Raw genomic sequence first — 20322 nt, 5'->3', positions numbered from 1 at the left:
AATTTCCAAAATATGATTTTTTATTCCTCTTTTTAGTCAACTTTAGCATGGGTGTATTCACTTATGCATTGCACTGTATATATATATATATATATATATATATATATATATATATATATATATATATTCTTCTGACTTGCCCTCGAGACGTTTGCCTGACAGTGACATGGCTTATTTAGACTAGATGTAAAGACCAGGATGCAATCACTTATCAGTCATAGTATATATTCATAGATTATGGTGATGGGCGGAGCCTCTTTTCGTTGGCTAAATGAAGCTGTTTCTTCTCACAGTCTCTCTGTGGATGAAGGCGAATGGAAGCTGGCGTACAGCGGGCTGCATATTCATTTGTTTCACCAGGATTTATGTCCGTCTATGCAGCAATTTATGGATTATGCGAATTAAATTTAATGCTGTCCCTCAACTGGGTTACGATGAGCTCAGTGTGTATCCTAATGTGATTTCATTTTGACCAGTGTGATAATATTAGGGTAGTAATCTATTACTGCAGGACGTTATTTACATCAAGTCTCTTCGCAGCATGAACATGGATGAAGATAACCGAGGTAAGGTTTCTGGGGTTTTTTTCCTTCCTTTTTTTTTTTTTTTTGCAAGCATAAGCAGCTGTCAGTCTCTGGTTTGTCTCAAAACCGAGTGAGCTGCCTATCTAGACAGCATTTTTGCGCGTAAGTGGCGCGTGCTGTTGATTGGAAACGCGCTTTGATGCCCAAACACTATATAGGCTACTCACACGATTTCCTCACTGAAGATAACCATTATTCATCAGCACTAAACGGGGTGTGTAGGAGAAAAGATTCAATTTTAATATAATATTTTCTATTCTTACTTTTAATAGGCTTCTATACCTATCATCGACTGGATCATTAGTGATATTATTTACACTTTAACAGTTTCTGCTTTGTATGAAAGGTGTTTCATTTTTACTTGAAATTGCTAGTGTTCTTGTCAATATGTTGTCACTGTGTTTGATAAGAATTTGAACATCACTTCAGTCTTATTCCGTTCATGGCTGTCCATATGTAGGTCGTCAGTTTGTTTGATGTGGAGATTCTTTGAAGTAGCTCGCGAGATGTTTATGAGTACAGCTGTGGTGCCAAGAGGGATAATTAGGCATTTAATTAGTCAAGTGCTCGTTTTTTATAGAGCTCTGCATAAATAACAAATTTATTAATTAGAAAATGCTACTTTTAGAATTGATCAGTATCACATGAGTACCATGCTGCACTGTAATATAACCAGCGGGGTTGACATTCAATACAACTACACAACTGGGAGAGTGATGTTGCTTTATACAACAGTTCAACAAACAATAACTAAGTAACTTACATTTCAGACACACACACACAAAAAGGTTAGTTATCTTCTCCACCAAAGAAAATGGTTCCAAAAGAAGCTACAACAACGAGCATTGCTTGTCATGATGTTTTTTATTATTAAATCCACTCCAGTTTTTACATTTCGCCAATCAATACGCTCCATTTATAAACATTTAACATAGGCTGCTTCCGAAAGCTGAACAATTATGCCTTCCAAGGTATGAAGGCATCATATGGCACGTCCAAATCCAATGTTAGCTTCACTTCCTGTCACCTAAAATATCTTCATCTGATCGATTTTTGAAGGCAGCATAGATGTATCCTTCACTGCCTTTGATATCCCACAATCCTCTGCATTCCATTCCTTAAAAGTTGAGCTTAAACAAATAATTATGGCATCTGAAAGTTGTGGTTGTTGGTCAGTTTATGTGTACGTTTGTACGTTTTGTCCAACTTTTTCCACTTTTGATGTAATTTAGCAATTAAATATTTACTTATTTTATCACCAAAGCTCACTCTATTTTGTTGTAGAACATTAAACTGTTACGCTGCCTTAGAATCTGAATATCAGAATACCCCCCATGGACATCCCCCACCCCTGGAACCACCACCAACCCCAACGGGCTATTATAAAGGGCGATTTCGGACAAAGCCAAATAAACCATAGTTCTGCCTAGTATACAGAAATAGCTTATACTACCATTATTGTTAATACAGTAATAATGTAATAACTATTACATCATGTTAGCACAAGTTAAAAGAGGAAATAAAATAAAAAAGAAATTAAATTGAAATTAAAATGTAAATGACAGAAATATTCTGAAAGCTTCTTTTCAGTATTTTTCAGTATTCAGAAAAAAGTATTTTTATTCTAGAATAGTTACAAATAACTTGGAACTATGGTATTTTGGTGGATACTATGATTTCCATTGTAATTTGTAAGGAACTGGAAGATATTGTTTATTTCTTTGGTTTGTATTGTTCTTTCTTTAGATATAAAATTTGAAACTTTGACAAATTAAATTTAACTTTACTACACTGATTGTAGCCACCTGGTCCATGGGATATTTTGTGATGACCATTTTGGAAAGATTTTCAGAGCTTGCACATTTTGTCAATTTGAACACATTTTGGACAAGCACCAGTGGGCTTTCAGATATTTATCCAATAATTCTGCTTTCAATTAACTATATTACTGTGGAGATAATGCTAGTGATTTAGTGTGAGGCTGTTACTCTGTGAGAGTTGTTTTGGTATATCAGTGTAAAAAAAAAAAGTAAAAAAAAAGAACCAGAAACTAGACCTAAAAGCCAGACATCTCAAGCACCTTTGAGCATGTAGCCAGTTTCATTGCTATGCTGATTTACAGCTGTAATCACTTTATCTGACAAAGACCAATTGTAAATGTCTACAAGAACAAGAAAGCAAGAAGATAGAGGTACCATTAGCTCAGTAGGTCTTTCCAGTTCCTCTTGTATCATGATCCTGAAAACTTCAAAGCCTTGGACTCAATGGCTAGTTTGTCTTATCTTACCGTGGGAAAAACCAAATGGAAAACCATTTTCCATCAGTTTCTGTAACAGATGGTTGACTGCAAAGAAAGGCCGCTAGGGCATCAAGGAGAGCCCTCTTATCAGAACCACAAAATTATGTCCTTTTTACCTCTATATAGACTGAATTAATAATAAATTGTAAATGTGTTCAGCATTCTGGAACAAATATTTTTTCCGATTTTCTAGACTAATTTAAGTTGTAAAAGTTAGCAGGATATATTAAAATCAGAGGTGGACAAAGTACACAACTTTCTTACTTGAGTGAAAGAACAGATACTACTGGTCAAATATTACTCTGTTACAAGTAAAAGTTGTAAAGATTTTACTTAAGTAAAAGTACAGAAGTACTTGTTTTTAAAAGTATTTCAGTATCAAAATAAAAAGTAAATGTCAATTAATTGTTTTATTATTGTTGCATTGTAGAATGTAATACTTACAGTACCTTATGCCTCTGAATCTATGCCTGCCTACCCTCATATCAATTTCAAATGTATTTCTAGAACACAGTTCCAGTGGTGGGATTGAATGTGAGATTGAATTAGTGCACTCAATAACGTCCACAATGGTTTTGGACACCCAAATGGCTGTCCCCTCAAATATTGCCCTATTTAAAGTTTTTGGGCTTTTAGTATGAATATGTTAGCCTTACTGTTATAAGTGTGCTCCAAAACAATGACAAAATTTGCATTTAGAAGACCAAACCCAACGTTGAAAATGAAAATCAGGTTGATGTCAGAATCCAACGTCAGATTGACGTTAATCTCCAACGTTGGACAGACGAGACGTTGTATTGTGGTTTTAAACCAACATCAGTCAGGTTCTAACATCAACTCGACTTTCATTTCCAACCAAAATCATCCCCTGACTGACGCTACTACTTTCTACTCAAGGACCTTGACAGAAATGTAGTGGAGTAAAAAGTACGATATTTGTCTTTCGAATGTAGTGAAGTTAAAATAATAATACTCAAAATAATACTCAAGTAAAGTACAGATACTCAAAAAGTGTACTTAAGTACAGTACTCAAGTAAATGTACTTTGTTACTGTCCTCCTCTGATTAAAACCTCTGTCCACCTCCCTCTCTCTAGCACCTCACAAATTTACAATATTAATCTGTGGTGAAATATGGAACTGCAGCGCTTGCTAATTGAGTCATTGGGGCAGATTTCAGAATGCCGTGCTTATTTTCACGTTTCCTTACGTAAACCCTATGTAAAACCCTGGTTTTAAGACCAAGACGATCAATCCACTTCAGGTATGTGTATATTAGTTTACGAGTTATATAATCAGAATTACGGGATACAAACTCACAATTGCAAGAAATAAACTTTTTATCACGCAATTCTGATTTTATAACTCGCAAATTCTGACAATCTTTTTGTGAGCTGTATATAAACTCGCAATTTCTGACTTTTTTTCTCAGTATTGCGAGTTTATATCTCACAATTCTGACTTTATAACACAATTCTGACTTTATAACAAACAATTGCAACTTTATATCTCGCAATTCTGACTTTACAACTCGCAATTGCGACTTTATATCTTGCAATTCTGACTTTATAACTCGCAATTGCGACTTTATATCACACAATTCTGAGATAAAGTCAGAATTGCGAGATGTAAACTCGCAATTGTGAGAAAAAAAGTCTGAATTGTGAGATAAAAAGTCGCAGTTACCTTTTTTATTTTTTATTCTGTGGCGGAAACAAGCTTCCATAGAATAGCCTTTAAAGGCCTACAGTTCTGTTCTGTTCTGTAGTTATATTGAATAGACATGGCTTTGTTTTCCTCACTGGAATTCCTCCACAACTTGCAAAATTCTTAGGGCGCTTTCACACTTGGTTCGATTGCCTGTTCCGAACCCGAGTTCGATTGCTCCCCCCTCCCCCTGCCCCCGATGGATGTTCACATTATATTATTTCTATCCGAACCGCGGTACGTTTGCGTCATCAGGCTGCAGCTGGCGTAATGGTGTTGCTTGGTAACCACGAATGAAAAGGCGCCCAAATGGATAGACTTGCTCGGTTGACATTTGTTCTTCTTTTTTTTTAACCTTTGGTTTTGTTTTCAACATAGACATACAGAAACACACTTGCGTCTGTCTGCCGCAAAAATTCTGAAAACGTTTCAAAGACAGCGGGCTGTCCGCCGAAGACACATTATAGGTCATCAATAGCGGTTCACTTCCGCGGTTTGGTTCGATTGCGTTCATATCAGCAGCGAACCGTACCTGAGTTCACATGAACCGTACCCCAGACCACCTTTTTAATCGGACTCGAGTACGGTTCGCGGATGCGCACCCGAGTTCGGAAGACAGCGTTCACATCATCCAAACGAACCGAACTCTGACGTCATTCGAACCCGGGTGCGCACCAAAAGTGCTAGTGTGAAAGCGCCCTAAAGCAACAGGAAAATGGCATTCTATGCGTTTGTCGTGTGTACTAAAGTCTGTCAATCACCATTAGAGTGCCACCCTCAGGCTGAATAACGCAAGGACATTACAATTCTGTCAAAAGTGCATCTGATGTGTTCAGCGATTAGAATATGAAGCTTACAAAATGTTTATCATAAATTAGCGTTAAGACCAAGAATCTGCCCCACCTAAATTTACGGCAAGGAGCCGCTACTTCTAAGGACCAACAAAGGGACAGACTTTCTCAGACTGATTAAAGGAGAGACCGTGTGGCCTGGCACTCATTAACATTGTCTGTGTCTGATGGCACCGGTGTCTGGTCCAGGCTCTCCTGAGGAGCCGTCTGGCACCAGGGATGACACAGGCAGTGGTCAAAACCTCATCAATGGTGTGACTGCACCAGCAGAGATCTGAAGGACACCGTGCCTGGCAAATCTGCTTAAGGTCAAGACAATGTCAGCCATGTTATTATTATCAAAAACATTGTATTTTTTCATTTCACTGCTGTATAATATCCGTTCTGATTATTGATAGATCTGAGATGTCATGCTCCACAAGATTTGATGTTTATGTTTGCTGTCGATTGAGATTTTGATATGAGGTTTAATCTGTATATATTATAGACTTTAAGATGATGTTAAACATTTATCATGTGGTTGCACCCTGATTATTGTCATTGGATGAAGAAGGGGAGAGAGCTTTTAGCGTTCAGTGTTTGTTGTCTTCTAAGTGCCACATATGGAATTGATTTGAAGAAAGTCTGGAGGGCCTTCCAAGACGTTTTATGAGCTCTAGCACCAGTTGAACGGTGGTGAAATGAGTGGATGGTGAATTATTGTTATTGAATGCAAATATTTTCATATTTTAATCAAAAATGTGAAAGTGGAAAGTTAAAAACTTAAATAACTTTTTTGATGGGGTTGTCAAACCCTTTTGTCCCAGCAGGAGATTTAAAAACAAACTGCCAGTAGTACAAAAGAGCCTTGTCCAGTTTTCCACCCACTGAGTCAGGACCGTCCCAAAGCCCCATCTCTTTCATGTCAGGAATGTTGGATTTGCCAGCCGTGCATTCTTGGGCATTACGTCTTTATCATTTGCAGGTTTTGTTAATGCAGAAAGAGACATTGAAGGGGATGTGGGTTTTAGAGACAGATTTGGTCTATTGTATAATATTTTATTTAAAACATTTATTTATTAATACTGTTTAAAAGTTTGGGGTCGGTAAGATTTTTTTTATGTTTTGGAAATAAATTTCTTATGACTGCATTACCAAGGCTGCATTTATTTGATCAAAATTACAGTTTAAAAAAATTATATTGTAAAATATTTCTTTAATTTAAAATACCTTTTAAACTAGGTACATTTAAAAAGAAAACTTAATTTATGCCTGTGATGGCATCTTGCAGATTTGGTGCTCATTTCTTTTTATCATCAATGTTTAAAACAGTTGTGCTGCTAAATATATTTGTGGAAACCTTTTAAGATTGTTAAATGAATAGGAAGTTTAAAAGAACAGCATTTATTTGAGAAATAATTTTTTGTACACTGTCACTTTTGATCATTTTAATGCGTACTTGCTGAATAAAAGTATTCATTTCTTTCAAAAAAGAAAATCTCACTCACCTATAACTTTTGAACAGTATTTCGAAAGTATTTTATAAAGTGGTGCTACATTTTCTATTTTCGAAAAACCCATAAAACAAACGTCCAGGATTGTTGGTTTTACATTAGAACTGTTGCCTGGCTTTATCCAATAAAGACTCACCCTAAAACTGTGAATATAGAAGCAGATGTTGTGGGTATATCCCAAATGTTTCTTTGCTAATACTGTTATTTGATAAATACACGTTTGGGGGGCTCTAAGAGGATAAAGAGAAGCACACACTGTTCAGAAAGCAACTTTTTTTCTCTTTTGAATAGAGATAAGCTCTCTGCCCATTCCATCTGTCTCACTGGTTAACAGTGATGTAAGTATCCTTCTTGTTCTTAAAAACAGGGTATTAAGTGTACAGTTAAATGGTATAAGAAACAATCTAACATGTCTATCAGGCTCATATAATCTCTGCAACTTGGTAGCTGGTTATTATCAGCTATATTACTGTAATATTTTCATGATCACTGACAGATGCATTAACTAAGCAATGAAGAAAATGGACCAACATATAGCCCAAATAAGCCTTTACAGGCGCTTTGTACATTTTTATCTAGTTTGGATAGGCTAGTGACTGGGACACATATATGTGTGGCACACACTTCCTGTCCTGTGGGTCCTGGTCTGAGTGTGTGGTTGATATCAATGGGTAAGCCTGGATTTGGAGCAGCTGGCCTTCTGTGCGGCTATTGCGAATAAGGATAAGATATAGTTAGAGGGATTGAGGCCAGTGTGTTTATTAAAGGGGTGTTAGAGGCCAGGATGCAAAGCATCCTGCAAACCCTTAAAGGGTTAGTTCACCCAAAAATGAAAATTATGTCATTAATGACTCACCCTCATGTCACTCCAAACCTGTAAGACCTCCGTTTCTATTCTGAAGACATCTTAAGATATTTTAGATTTATTCCGAGAGCTTTCTGTCCCTCCATTGTAAGTCAATGGACGTGTCACTGTTCACGTCCATAAAGGTAATAAAGACATCATCAAAGTAGTCCATGTGACATCAGTGGGTTATTTAGAATGTTTTGAAGCATTGAAAATACATTTTGGTCCAAAATTAACAAAAACTACGACTTTATTCAACATTGTATTCTCTTCCGGTCTGTTTTCCATCTGAGTCCACACTGACGCACCAGATAACACGTCAGCAGCGTCTTACGTCAGCAGCGTCAATGTGGACTCGTGAACGCGGATGGAAATATCTAAAATATCTTAAGATGTCTTCAGAAGAGAAACGGAGGTCTTACGGGTTTGGAGTGACATGAGGGTGAGTCATTAATGACATAATTTTCATTTTTGGGTGAACTAACCCTTTAATATCCACATTTACACCCAGAACGTCAACATGAATCCAATTCATCTTTTCCTAAAATCGTATACTAGCGTTCAAAAGTTTGGGGTCAGTGAGATGTGTAATCAAATGTGACAGTAAATACATTTATCAAATAATAAATACTGTTCTTTTGAATTTTTTATTCACTGAAAAATCCTACATTTTGTTTAATCAGTTTCCGTAAAAAAATATTTAGCAGCTCAAGTTTTAAACATTGATAATAATAAGAAATGTTTCTTGAGCTCCAAATCAGCATATTACAATGATTTCTAAAGGATCGTATTACTCTTAAGACTGGAGTAATGGCTGCTAAAAAATCTGCTTTGTCATAACTGGAATAAATTACATTTTAAAATATATTAAAATGGAATAATATTTTAAATTGTAATATTTTTTTCACAGAATTACTGTCAGCGTAGGTTGCAGCAGGGATGAAATAAAGAGCTGGATTTAGTCGCAGCAAGTTGATTTATTACCAAACTTAAAAGAAACAAAATACTCAGTAGGAATATACAATGGCAAACATTGGAACAGAACAAACAACAATATAATGAATAGAACGGACAATGATTTTGGGTATAACAATGAAACACAGGGTATAAATACACAGAAAAACTAATCAACTAATCACCAATCAACGTAATGAACATCAGGTGCAAGTTACAACACATAATCAAATCAATGAAAAACTATAACAAACTATAACACAGGAAACAGTACTAAAACACGTGCAAACACACCCAAAACAAACTTAAATAAATTAAATTAATGCAGCCTTGTTAAAAGATAAAAAAGTTATTTTTGTCGAATAAATCTTACGGAACCCAGACTTAGTTTATATGTGATTTTCAGTTGAATTTTGTCTAATTTAGGCAATGCTGAATTTCAATACACTGCAGTCTTTTTCACAAACAGCTGTAATTGTTTTCAAGCAAAGTGTCACTCATGCTGATGGAATGAAGCTTTGAATTGACAGTTTTGCATGCAGTCGACATTCCTGTTTTTCCCACAAGACAAGGTGCAGGGTGGTGATGTCATCACTAGTGACGAATGTTTTAGCATTTCTTTCTTTTTTTCTTTTTTTTTAATTCAACATACGATTTATATGAATAATATGGAAAGCAGCTTGATAATCTTTAAATAATGCCTTCCAAATAATGCTTTAATGAAGACAAACTAATTTTCACCATGAGCCTCAGGCAAATGTGGCTTAATTTCATTAGAAGGGAATTTACTTCTGTTCTAGTGATTTTTGCCAACTCCACAGGCAAGTTATAGGCACATAATGTTCATATCTGGAAGGAATATTCTATTTTTACCCCATTTATTCTATACTAGTTATTTTGACCATATCCAGACCCTGTTGCGTAATGAACAAATGGCTCCTCATTAAGATTTAGTATGGCTTTTACATAATAATAAAAGAATGAAAAAAGACCATTGCACTCAATATAAAATCTCAGATTGACTGCAATGAATCACCCTATAATGTTATTGTTAAGGTTGAACCTTGATTCATGCACTCATTCTCAACTTCCCCTCCATTGTCATGAGGCAGAACCAGACAACCGCAGGAAATTCCCCCCTGCCCCTCTTATTAGCCCGTCTCTTGTCTAATCCTGCTGCGCCCGGGGTACAATTACATAATGCACTCATAGTGTCCACATTTACAAGTACTGAGCCACAAGCAATCACTCTCCTACTTGTGAAAGTTTATCAAAAATTATACTCAGTTCAGGAGTTAATTGTCTGTTGTGACTTTAGTATCTGAAGCATCTGAAACCTCCACAAATGAGATATGTAACACCAGCAGATGAGTATGTGATTACTCTTCTGTGTTTCAGTGGGCACTTTAATGTTGTAAAGCTGGAATGGCTTATAGTCTCTTATTTAGATGCAGGACCACTTTCATCATGGAAGGTCAAGCTGTCTTGAACATTTGGGGTCGTACCATAGGTGTCCTGGAGAAGTGAAGTACTTAGGCTATGTAAAACACTATTTTTCCAGCCCAAATGAAAAGCTTCCTTCTTGAGTTGCTTCTCGGTTTGGGGCTGCAAGTCAAGGCTATAGTTGAATTAACATAATTTATGAGGATAAATGTGCTCTAGATTTGTATGTCTTATACAGCACTTTGGGATTTGAGTTTAGGTTAGGGATATGGCTATACAGCTTTAGATTCTTTGAATCTTTTTTTGGTTATTATTATTAGATGAACCATTTTAATGTCACATTTGTCTCTCAACAGTGCCTGAAGATCTTTCACTTGAAGAGAGAGATGAACTGTCCAACATTAGACGAAGGAAAAAGGAGCTGCTAGATGACATTGAGGTATCAGCTTTAATGTAGTCATTGTCATTAGGATATCTCAGTGATTGATATTTATCATGTCACCCTCACCACAAGTTCCCACTAATGGGGGCTGGATGCCATTTGTGGCGTGGTGGAATGCATTTTACATTACATTATGTATGAGATTATTAAGAAAGATTTTTGATCAATTTGATTAACTTTAGAACCAGTGCTATAACTTGAGTTATGACTTTTTCTGATTCTTTCAGAGGTTAAAGTTTGAGATCTCAGAAGTCATGACAGAGATTGAGAATTTAACATGTGTCAGGGAGACGTAAGTTTCTTCTTGTTCTTACAGATTACAAAGAGTTGTTTAGTATTGAGACGAAAATAGTATTAGTTCATATTTGTTATTTTACATCACATTATAGCAAAAGCACTCAGAGGAACAAGCAGATTGCTGTTGGAAGAAAGAAATTCAATATGGATCCTAAAAAGGTATTATGGTTGTTTTTTCTTTATTTACCTTGCCATAATAAATGATGGCTTGGGTCATGTATTGTTTTGAGCTTAAGCAAACATCATGAAGTGGTTATCATCTCAAACATCATTGCAGGGAATCCAATTTCTTTTGGAGAATGATCTTCTGCAACACACACCTGGGGACATCGCTCAGTTCCTCTATAAAGGCGAAGGCTTAAACAAAACTGTCATAGGAGATTATTTAGGGGAACGGTAAGTCACATCGCTCTCGCTCACATGGCACAGTCTTTGTGTAAAATATATGTGTGATGTTAGATAAGGCCTTTCCATAAAAGATCCTGCTCTCAGTCTCAGGAAATGACTTCCCCTATTTGAAACAGCTGAGAATGACCACATGTCCAAAACAATATTTAGCATATCACCCAGACAGCGTGAAGGCGCCTTATCTCGCCCTTACCGATATATCTCAACACATGATTAGATATAAAACATTATTATTGCCTCGAAACAGCGAACCAGTGCTACATCTGTCAATCAAGTCAAATGAAGTTATGATTGTAGCCATAAAGGTTTGCAACAACTTTGATGCTGAACGTCACCCCCTGAGGCAGCTTTACTGAATAAGTAGACAAAAAAGAGAGAGTAAGCTTGAACTACAGTGCAGTAGTTGTTAGATATAAAAATAGCCTTGTCTACATAGGCATCCTGTCCAAGTTGATAACCGTTGTCTTGGCTATGCTCTAGCCTGAAGCTCAGTTGCACAGTCATCCATTTCGTTTGCTACTAGAAAGTAAGGTCATAAAACAAAGCAATTACTGTTAATTGTATTTACGAGGAGCTGGAAGCTGTAATTATTGTGTTTCTGATTAGAGTTTGGAGACGTGGTTCTGTCTTAGCTTGTGTAATCAGGCATATGCTGTGGTTCATCTCTTCATTACACTTTATGTTCCTATCACTGCTTTTTAAAGTCCTTTACATATTTTCGAATGATGATTTTTATATCCAAAAACCAAACATGGTCTTACATGATTGTTCTTGTGCACATTTTGTATTTGGTGTGAAACCCGTTGTAGAAAACAGAAAAGAAGCAAATGAAAAGCGATCTCTTTTGATTGACTTCAGATAAAAATAAGCAAGTGTGTATCTCTGGAGACAGAGCTAAGAGCAAATGAGGAAATAACTACTGATGATTTAACATTTTTTTCTCATTATTTTTAGGGATGACTTCAACATTAAGGTTTTGCAGGCATTTGTGGAGCTTCATGAGTTTGCTGACCTCAACCTGGTGCAAGCGTTGAGGTGAGACAGCTGTTTTGTCCACCTTTAATGTGAGCATCATCTTTTAAGATCTGCATTGTATTTAAATATCCAGAACTTAACCCTATGTCATTTGTCATTGACACGGAGCACATTTTTTGTGGTTAAAAAAGCAGGTCAGTAGAACAAAAACATGCAAGGTCTAGAGACTATTTTTTTAAGTTGAACTAATTTGAATTTGAGCGTTATGTTTTTAGAATAGCGTTTCATGCACAAGATGCTGCAAAAGATGTGAACACAATGGTCAAGCAAAGACGTGTATCTCATGTTTACATAGACAAACAATGGAAAAAGTGCAATGAGATGGAAAAATGCATTCTGTGTGCACGGCCCCTAAGAAGTTATGAAAATTTTATTTCTGAATGTTCAAAACGTTTCGTTTTTTAAATGTTTAAAACACATTTTTTCCTTGGTTATATAAATTTTACAGAAAATGTTAACTGAACATTCAGTTTTATCATTTTGCAAACGCTATTAAGTGGTAAAATATTATTAAAGACTAGAAAACTTTGAATGAATATTTAAATCGCAAAGAAAAATTAAAGGAGACAAAATAGTCCATGATTAGAGCATAATGTGATTAGAGCCAATTATTGTCCTTGTGTTACTCTATGCAAATAAAATCATATATACTTTCATGAAATCCTTGAGAGAAAGGTCCATCAAATATTATAATTTGAAGTGTCATTTCCATCTCTCCCTGTCAGGCAGTTTTTGTGGAGTTTCAGACTTCCCGGTGAAGCACAGAAGATAGACCGTATGATGGAGGCTTTTGCTGCTCGATATTGCCAGTGTAACCCAGGCGTCTTTCAGTCCACAGGTACAGTATGACTTCTATCAGCAGTAAGCTTGACTTCTAACTGAACCCCTCATTTTGGCCCATCGTTGGCCTAAAGCTTTTACTCAGCCTTATAAAAAAGCCTCATTCCCAAAATATTTCATATATAATATTAAAACTGTATCTAGTTTGCATGCCGGGTCCAGTCTCTTAAAGTACAGCGCACTCCGTACAAAATCTGCTCCACTGAAGGCAGAGCTTTATAACAGCAGGGATAAATGTCAGCAATGTTGAAACACACTGTGCTTAAACAATGCGCAAAATGGTTATTTATTTATAAACAGAGTCTGTGAATGTCCAAGGCATTAATATCTTTCTTTCAGCATGGAGTCATGCATAAAGATGCAGAAACATTAAAAAGTGGCCTGTATGTTGCATCAAACTCTCTGCTTTCAGAATGTATCATTTAGCAGTCAACTAATAAAAAATTCAAACAAGAAAAAAAAGACGGTTGCATGCTCTTCATATCTTTACATACATGCTCCTTTTAATTTGCCAATCTGGACCTATAGAGCTGACCGACTAATCCGAGTTTCTTCTCTCCACAGACACTTGCTACGTTCTCTCGTTCTCCGTCATCATGCTCAACACCAGCCTCCACAACCCTAATGTCAGAGACAAGCCCACAGTGGAAAGGTTCATCTGCATGAATCGGGGCATCAACGAGGGAGGAGATCTGCCCGAGGAGCTGCTCAGAGTGAGTCTCTGCCTCATACTGTGATGGAGAGAGTTGCAAGTTATTTAATGATAGAACATGCATTTACATATTGTCTTTTTTTTCCACAGAATTTATATGAGAGCATTAAGAATGAGCCTTTCAAAATTCCTGAAGATGATGGGAATGATCTAACTCATACATTCTTTAATCCAGACAGAGAGGGATGGTTGCTAAAACTAGGTTTGTCTATCTATCTATCTATCTATCTATCTATCTATCTATCTATCTATCTATCTATCTATCTATCTATCTATCTATCTATCTATCTATCTATCTATCTATCTGTCAAAACTAGGTTATCTATCTGTCTATCTATCATCTGTCTGTCTGTCTATAATTCTATCTATAATTCTTTTGTGGTTTTTCAAACTTGAGTTCCCCCTGATTTCGTTATACATTCTAAAAAATGTTGGCTTGTTTCAATCCATGTTTGGGTCAAATATGGACAAAACCAACCGTTGGTTAAAATTTTTAATTAAGTTTTAAACCCAATGGTTGGGTTCGTCAATATTTGACCCAAGCATTTTTTAGAGTGTGGATTGAATTTATACTGGTATTATCCAGCATCTCACTGTGTTGATCAGGATTACATAGATAATGCTGTTATTGGCAGACCTTTAAAGCTTTTATGGCATTTTTAAAGTAAAGATCCCTTAATATAATCAAATCTTTTGGTAACTGTTAGTTGGCATGAAACAGGGACTATACTAATTCCATGTCATGCCATGATTTATTTACAGTGTAAAGGTTCTGCCACTATGTAAGCCCTTCATTTTTATTTATTTATTACTGTCTGTATTTGAACTTGCAGGGGGAAGAGTGAAGACCTGGAAGAGGAGGTGGTTCATTTTGACGGATAACTGTCTATATTACTTTGAATATACAACAGTAAGTAGAGCTGCTTGATGTTTCCTGTTTGGGAAATAAATAGATTTAAGATTTATCAAGAAAATGTAACACAGCAAGATATGAGTGAAAAGAAGGAAGGTCATATAAAAGCAGAAGTCAGGGAGAAAAAGAGTGAGTAAACGGCAAATGAGCGATTTGTTCAGTGTCTTAGCAGACACCAGCATTCTCAAAGCACATTCACTAAAAAAAAAAGACAAAACAAGCACAACATCAGGGATTTGACCTGAACAAACTGGCTAGTTTAAATCAAGACTCAATGATATGACTTGACAGGCACTTTCTTCACTTAGTTTCAGTTGGGATTAAAGGAATAATTCACTTAAAAATTAGAATTCTGTCATCATTTACTCAACCTCAAGTTGTTTCAAATCTGTATTAATTTACTTCTTCTGCTGAACACAAAGAAGATATTCTGAAGAATGTCGGAAACCAGACAGTTGATGTACTCCATTGACTTCCATTGTATTTTCTTTTTCCTACTATGGAAGTAAATTTGGTCCATCAACTGTCTGGTTACCGACATTCTTCAAAATATCTTCCTTTGTGTTCAGCAGAAGAAAGAAATTCATACAGGTTCTATATTCTAAACTCCTTTTAGAGCATTTGATTGGGCAAAAATCTGTGCAGTGCAGGATGAGTCATCAGTAAATGTATGTTAAATGTGTACACATGAAATTTTGTCTGTTTATGAGTACACTGGCATATACATGACCTCAAAGTTAACACGCATAGCAACAACCTCCCCGCTGTGTCATCTCATCAGCAAAGTGGAAGGAAATAATGCATTCTTTCCTAGCTGTGTGCCAGATTTAGACCAAGAGACAGACAGTTGTTGCTTAATGTGCACATAGTTCCCTCACTTTTTAAATCATGCTTTTACATCTCATTTAGGGAAATATATTGTAGATTAAGTGACCAATTGCTTTAATAACAAACAAACACAGAGGATTTAAGGTCTATAACTCATGTGTTCACAGGACAAAGAGCCTCGGGGGATCATTCCACTGGAGAATCTTAGTATAAGAGAGGTGGAGGAACCAAGAAAACCAGTATGTTCCTCTTCAAGCGCTTGGTTAAACTATATTTTTAAGGTAGTCTTTAAAGGGATAGTTCACCCAAAAATGAAAATTCTATCATCATTTACTCACCCTAAAGGTGATCCAAACCTGTATGAGTTTCTTTCTTCTGCTGAACACAAAAGAAGATATTTTAAAGAATATGGGTAATCAAACAGCTGATGGACCCTACTGACTTAAAAACAAACAAAAAAAAGTCAGTGGGGTCTCATCAACTGTTTGGTTACAGACATTCTTTAAAATATCTTCTTTTGTGTTCAGCAGAAGAAAGAAACTCATACAGATGTGTAACAACTTGAGGGTGAGGAAATTATGACACATTTTTCATTTCTGGGTGAACTATCCCTTTAAGAAGAATCCTAATTTTAGTCCCCTTAAGATAGTCAATAAGAAATGAAGAAGTAAAAGTGACCATTTAATGCTTTGACCTTTCAGAATTGCTTTGAGCTTTACAATTCCAGTCATAAGGGGCAAGTAATTAAGGCATGCAAGACGGAGGCTGACGGGAAGGTGGTGGAGGGGAATCACGTTGTCTACAGAATATCCGCACCTACGCTGGAAGAGAAGGAAGAGTGGATCAAATCCATCAAGTAAGGCTTTACCGTGTCAGGCCTCATTATTCTCTTCTCAGATAACCGATGTGTGTCGGCTGTAGGTCATCTACACACACACACAGATGCTCAGAAAGGGGCATCGACTTCTCTTATCATAGAACATCGCCGTCATGCAGATAAGATGAAGCGAGTGTTTCCAGTGTTTTAGACCTTGGCTTGTGCACTGCAGAAATATTTTTTCTTTGTTTTCCAATTTAGTAAGGTTCATTCCTATTATATGTATATTATATATATTATATATAGATTGATTGAATGAGTGGATAGATAAATCAATCACTTAATTAAATTAATTCACTGAAAACTCCTAATATCACAATTTGAATTATTAATTCAATTGATCTTGCTTTAAGGATGTTTTTACTGGAAAACAAGACAAAAATTAGGGCTAAGAAAATGATTTTACGCAGTGTGGTGGTGGGTATACAAACATCACACTAAAGGGCTGACAAGACTAAAATGACCCACGTCCTCTCAAGGTTAAATGTTTTTTCCTGAGGATAGATCAGCATTTATCACTGGAGAAAGGGAAGCCAAAGACCACTTAACCTCTTGCTGTTGGCCATGGCTCTGGTTTTGTTTTCCTGCTTGGTCTAAAACAGACTTGTTTTAAGTGAAATGACGTATGTTCAGGTCTTATAGTATATAGTGACATGAAGGCCATTTGTGTACTGTTATTGAAGATCTGTGGCTTTATAAGCGTCTAAGTAACACATGTCCTCTGACTCAGCTGGGATTGTGGAACTGTTCTGTGGTCAGTTTAGCCTTGTTTTACAGCAAAAGCTGCCTCAGCATGTCCTGTGGGACTGCCGGGAACTCTGGGCCACCCAAATCCTAAAGGACCTCTTTTTTTTACTTTTTGTAATCAGGTTCACTGCTTCCAGAAACGCATTGTTTTATATGGATGTGTACTTTTATTAATAACATGATTCGCTTGTATAATTCTTATTTAACTGTTGTCATCCTACAGGGCAAGCATTAGCAGGGATCCTTTCTACGACATGCTGGCTACTAGAAAACGGCGAGTGGCTGCTAAAAAGTGAGCCGTGGACCTAACGTCGTGGTTTCAATGATCACTCTTTAAATGTAAACCTTCACATGGGGTCCTGCATCCTTCAGAAGGTGACAAATAGTCAGAGGCAAGAGCTCTCTGAGGATAAAGAAGGACTAGATTTTAAAAATGTTGGTGTCTGTAAAGGTCATGTGCTAATCTAAAGGGTATGTACTTAATGTTTATCTCCAAATGAATTGTATTGGGAGTACAATGATGGTAATGGATGCAATTATATGCTGAATTTTGTTTGTCAAAAAGAACTTTAAGAGACTGACTTTGCCACAATATCTGCCTAATTTCACATGAGGGTCCAATATAGAGAGAGTAGCGCCCCCTGATGCCTACATGGGAACTTTACTGTCTACTATCACAAATTTCCAGGTATAGTTATGTGGAGATGTTCTCAAAGCAAGTCTAAATTTAAGATCTGGCGTAGATGGAGTAGATGGCCAAGAAATGGATGTAATATACCAAACTACTGGTGATGTCAATTCCACTCATGTTTTTTTTTTTGTACTTTAGGAGGTAGTCTATAAATGTAGTAAAAAGATCCATTATGGCAGGGAATCATGCCGAGTATAGTTTTTTTGTGCTATCATAAAATATCACATTTCATTCATTGTCTTAATTGTATCAGTAGTTTTAAATGGTTTTATGTTTGTTTTATGTCATGCCATAGTCATCAAAATCAGCAGGACTGGTTGCATGAATTGGAAGAGAAAATAATCAAGCGTTTTTTCATATTATATTTATTATGGTTTAAGTTCCTTAATATAAAATACTGGAAAAAAAAGAAGAAAAACAATTCAGATGTTCTCTTATTATGCTAATTATTTGATGCCTTTTCACCTGTTTGTATTCACTTTTTGATTTAAATTGTTGCGGATTTAAGTTAACATATTTTGTTGTATTTATGTAATATTGCCAATTTGTTATATTAATCGATTTTTTTGGTTTTGTTGTTTTACTATGTTTGTAAATAACACACACACACTAACCGTAAACCTACCAATCACATTTTACATTTTCAAAAAACATCACTTAGTAGGACTTATAAGCTAACTTCCTTATAGGGACCAAAAAATGTCCCCACAAGGACAAAGATTTCTGGTGTGGCCATCCTTGTGACATTTTGTCCCCCCAACATAGGGAATACCTGAAACAAACATAAACACACACAAAGTAACATCACAAAAGCCATAGTTCAACTTTTTTTGGAAACTCCATGGATTTAAAACTGATGTATATGCAATGTTTTAATGCAGCTAATCAGCTTTTGAGCTTTTAAGTGAAGACTGATAACTCTGTAAACCTGAAACTCATTATTACTATGGTTTATTGCAGAGCATAAAGGAAATACTCGTAGATACACTCATCACACTGATTCTGCTGTCCACTGTTAGAACATGAATCCATATGATACACATTAAATCAACTATTCTTTCTCTATAATTTCAGCTAGTAAACACAGTTGCCTGTTATCATCACTGCCCAGTTCCATGTAGGGCAGCAATACTAATCATAGTGAAATAAAGAAAATATGATTTATGACACATCAATTCTACAAACAGTTACGCTTCCTTTTCTAATTTTACCTGTTAGCGATAAGCCATAATGATATGCAAACAAACCCATCTGAAATTTAAGGCTTAAAATTGAATACCTGTATTATTATGTATTTTTTAATAGGCATATGTAATGTATTATTACAAAAATGTAACAAAATGTCCTCACTTATATTCTGCTTAACATTTTTTATGGTAAATATGCAGCATGCTCTTAATACTGTATTTCAGAACTCTCTGTACGTGTCAGTAAATCAGAATTCAGATATCTTAGATGGAGCATACAGGTCTCAGTCCTGTCAATCAAGCCACATGACCTCAACTCATGACCTCAAGAACTGACCTAATAAAACATTTTATGTTGAGATTCAAACAAAGGTCTGCTTCCTGTATTCTGCTTTCCTGGATCTCAGCAGGTTCATCTCACTAAAACAGCTGTGGCAGAAAGGGGTCAAGATTTTGGGCTGGTTTACCATCCCTGCTGACAGATACTGCAATTACACAAGTGACGCAAGGAGAAAATTTGGTGTATTGACCCATTTACATTTCGTTAATTTTGAACAAAACAAAAAACGTTACATAGTTACATAGTGCACCTTTAATATTTGTACAGTTAATAAAAATGAAGAAAAAAAAACCTTTACTGTTTATCCTCAGCCTTGTATTCAAAATGTTTACAAAAAATCTAAAGTTAAATAATTGAAGATGAATTATAAAGCATTATTTTCTAAAATACATGTTACAAGAATTGGCAACCCCTTCCTTGAATATTTTGATCTAAGATAATTTCTTAGAAGGATAAAAAGAGGATAAACAGCCTGTTTTGCTCATATTTATATAGGACGGCAATATTAATGGAGTGTGCTGTAAAAAAAAAAAACCACGTAGTTAGGAAGCCTTCTTGCATTAGTTTAGTAGCAATAAGATTAAAAGTTTTGCATGTTATTGCTTTGCAAGTACTGTGCACTCTAATCTATTTATGATTTGTGTGGTTTTATAGTAAGCTGCTTTCAGCATGTTTTGCCCATAAGCATTACTGTATTGAGAAGTAAATAAATTATAAATTAAATAGCATGGTTTGCTGGTGTATAGGGTAGATGTATATAAAATGTGAAAAAGTATGTCTTAATATGCTATGACTGCATTCTATGTAGCTAAAACAAAAACCACAGCA

The 20322-nt window shown here is 35.9% G+C and overlaps 1 protein-coding gene across 2 annotated transcripts; it reads left to right on the top strand.

The window, feature by feature from the left end:
- Positions 1-289: 289 nt before the first annotated feature.
- Positions 290-19138, top strand: cyth3a (cytohesin 3a). Of its 2 annotated transcripts, none has more exons than XM_084134301.1 (13): positions 290-566; positions 10534-10616; positions 10847-10911; positions 11009-11075; positions 11194-11312; positions 12279-12359; positions 13085-13197; positions 13764-13912; positions 14002-14113; positions 14745-14821; positions 15820-15891; positions 16354-16508; positions 17500-19138. In XM_084134301.1, exons 1-13 carry the CDS (start codon positions 542-544, stop codon positions 17570-17572), a joined length of 1191 nt encoding a protein of 396 aa, XP_083990427.1. In that variant the 5' UTR covers positions 290-541; the 3' UTR covers positions 17573-19138. The 2 variants fall into 2 exon arrangements, with proteins under 2 accessions (XP_083990427.1, XP_083990428.1); XM_084134302.1 differs by having other exon boundaries at positions 293-566; positions 12279-12388.
- The last annotated feature ends 1184 nt before the right edge of the window (positions 19139-20322 follow it).

Source organism: Abramis brama (assembly GCF_963993115.1).
Source record: "Abramis brama genome assembly, chromosome: 14".
Taxonomy (NCBI): domain Eukaryota; kingdom Metazoa; phylum Chordata; class Actinopteri; order Cypriniformes; family Leuciscidae; genus Abramis; species Abramis brama.
The sequence above is the reverse complement of the archived record's forward strand: the minus strand, read 5'-3'. Positions and strand labels throughout refer to the sequence as shown.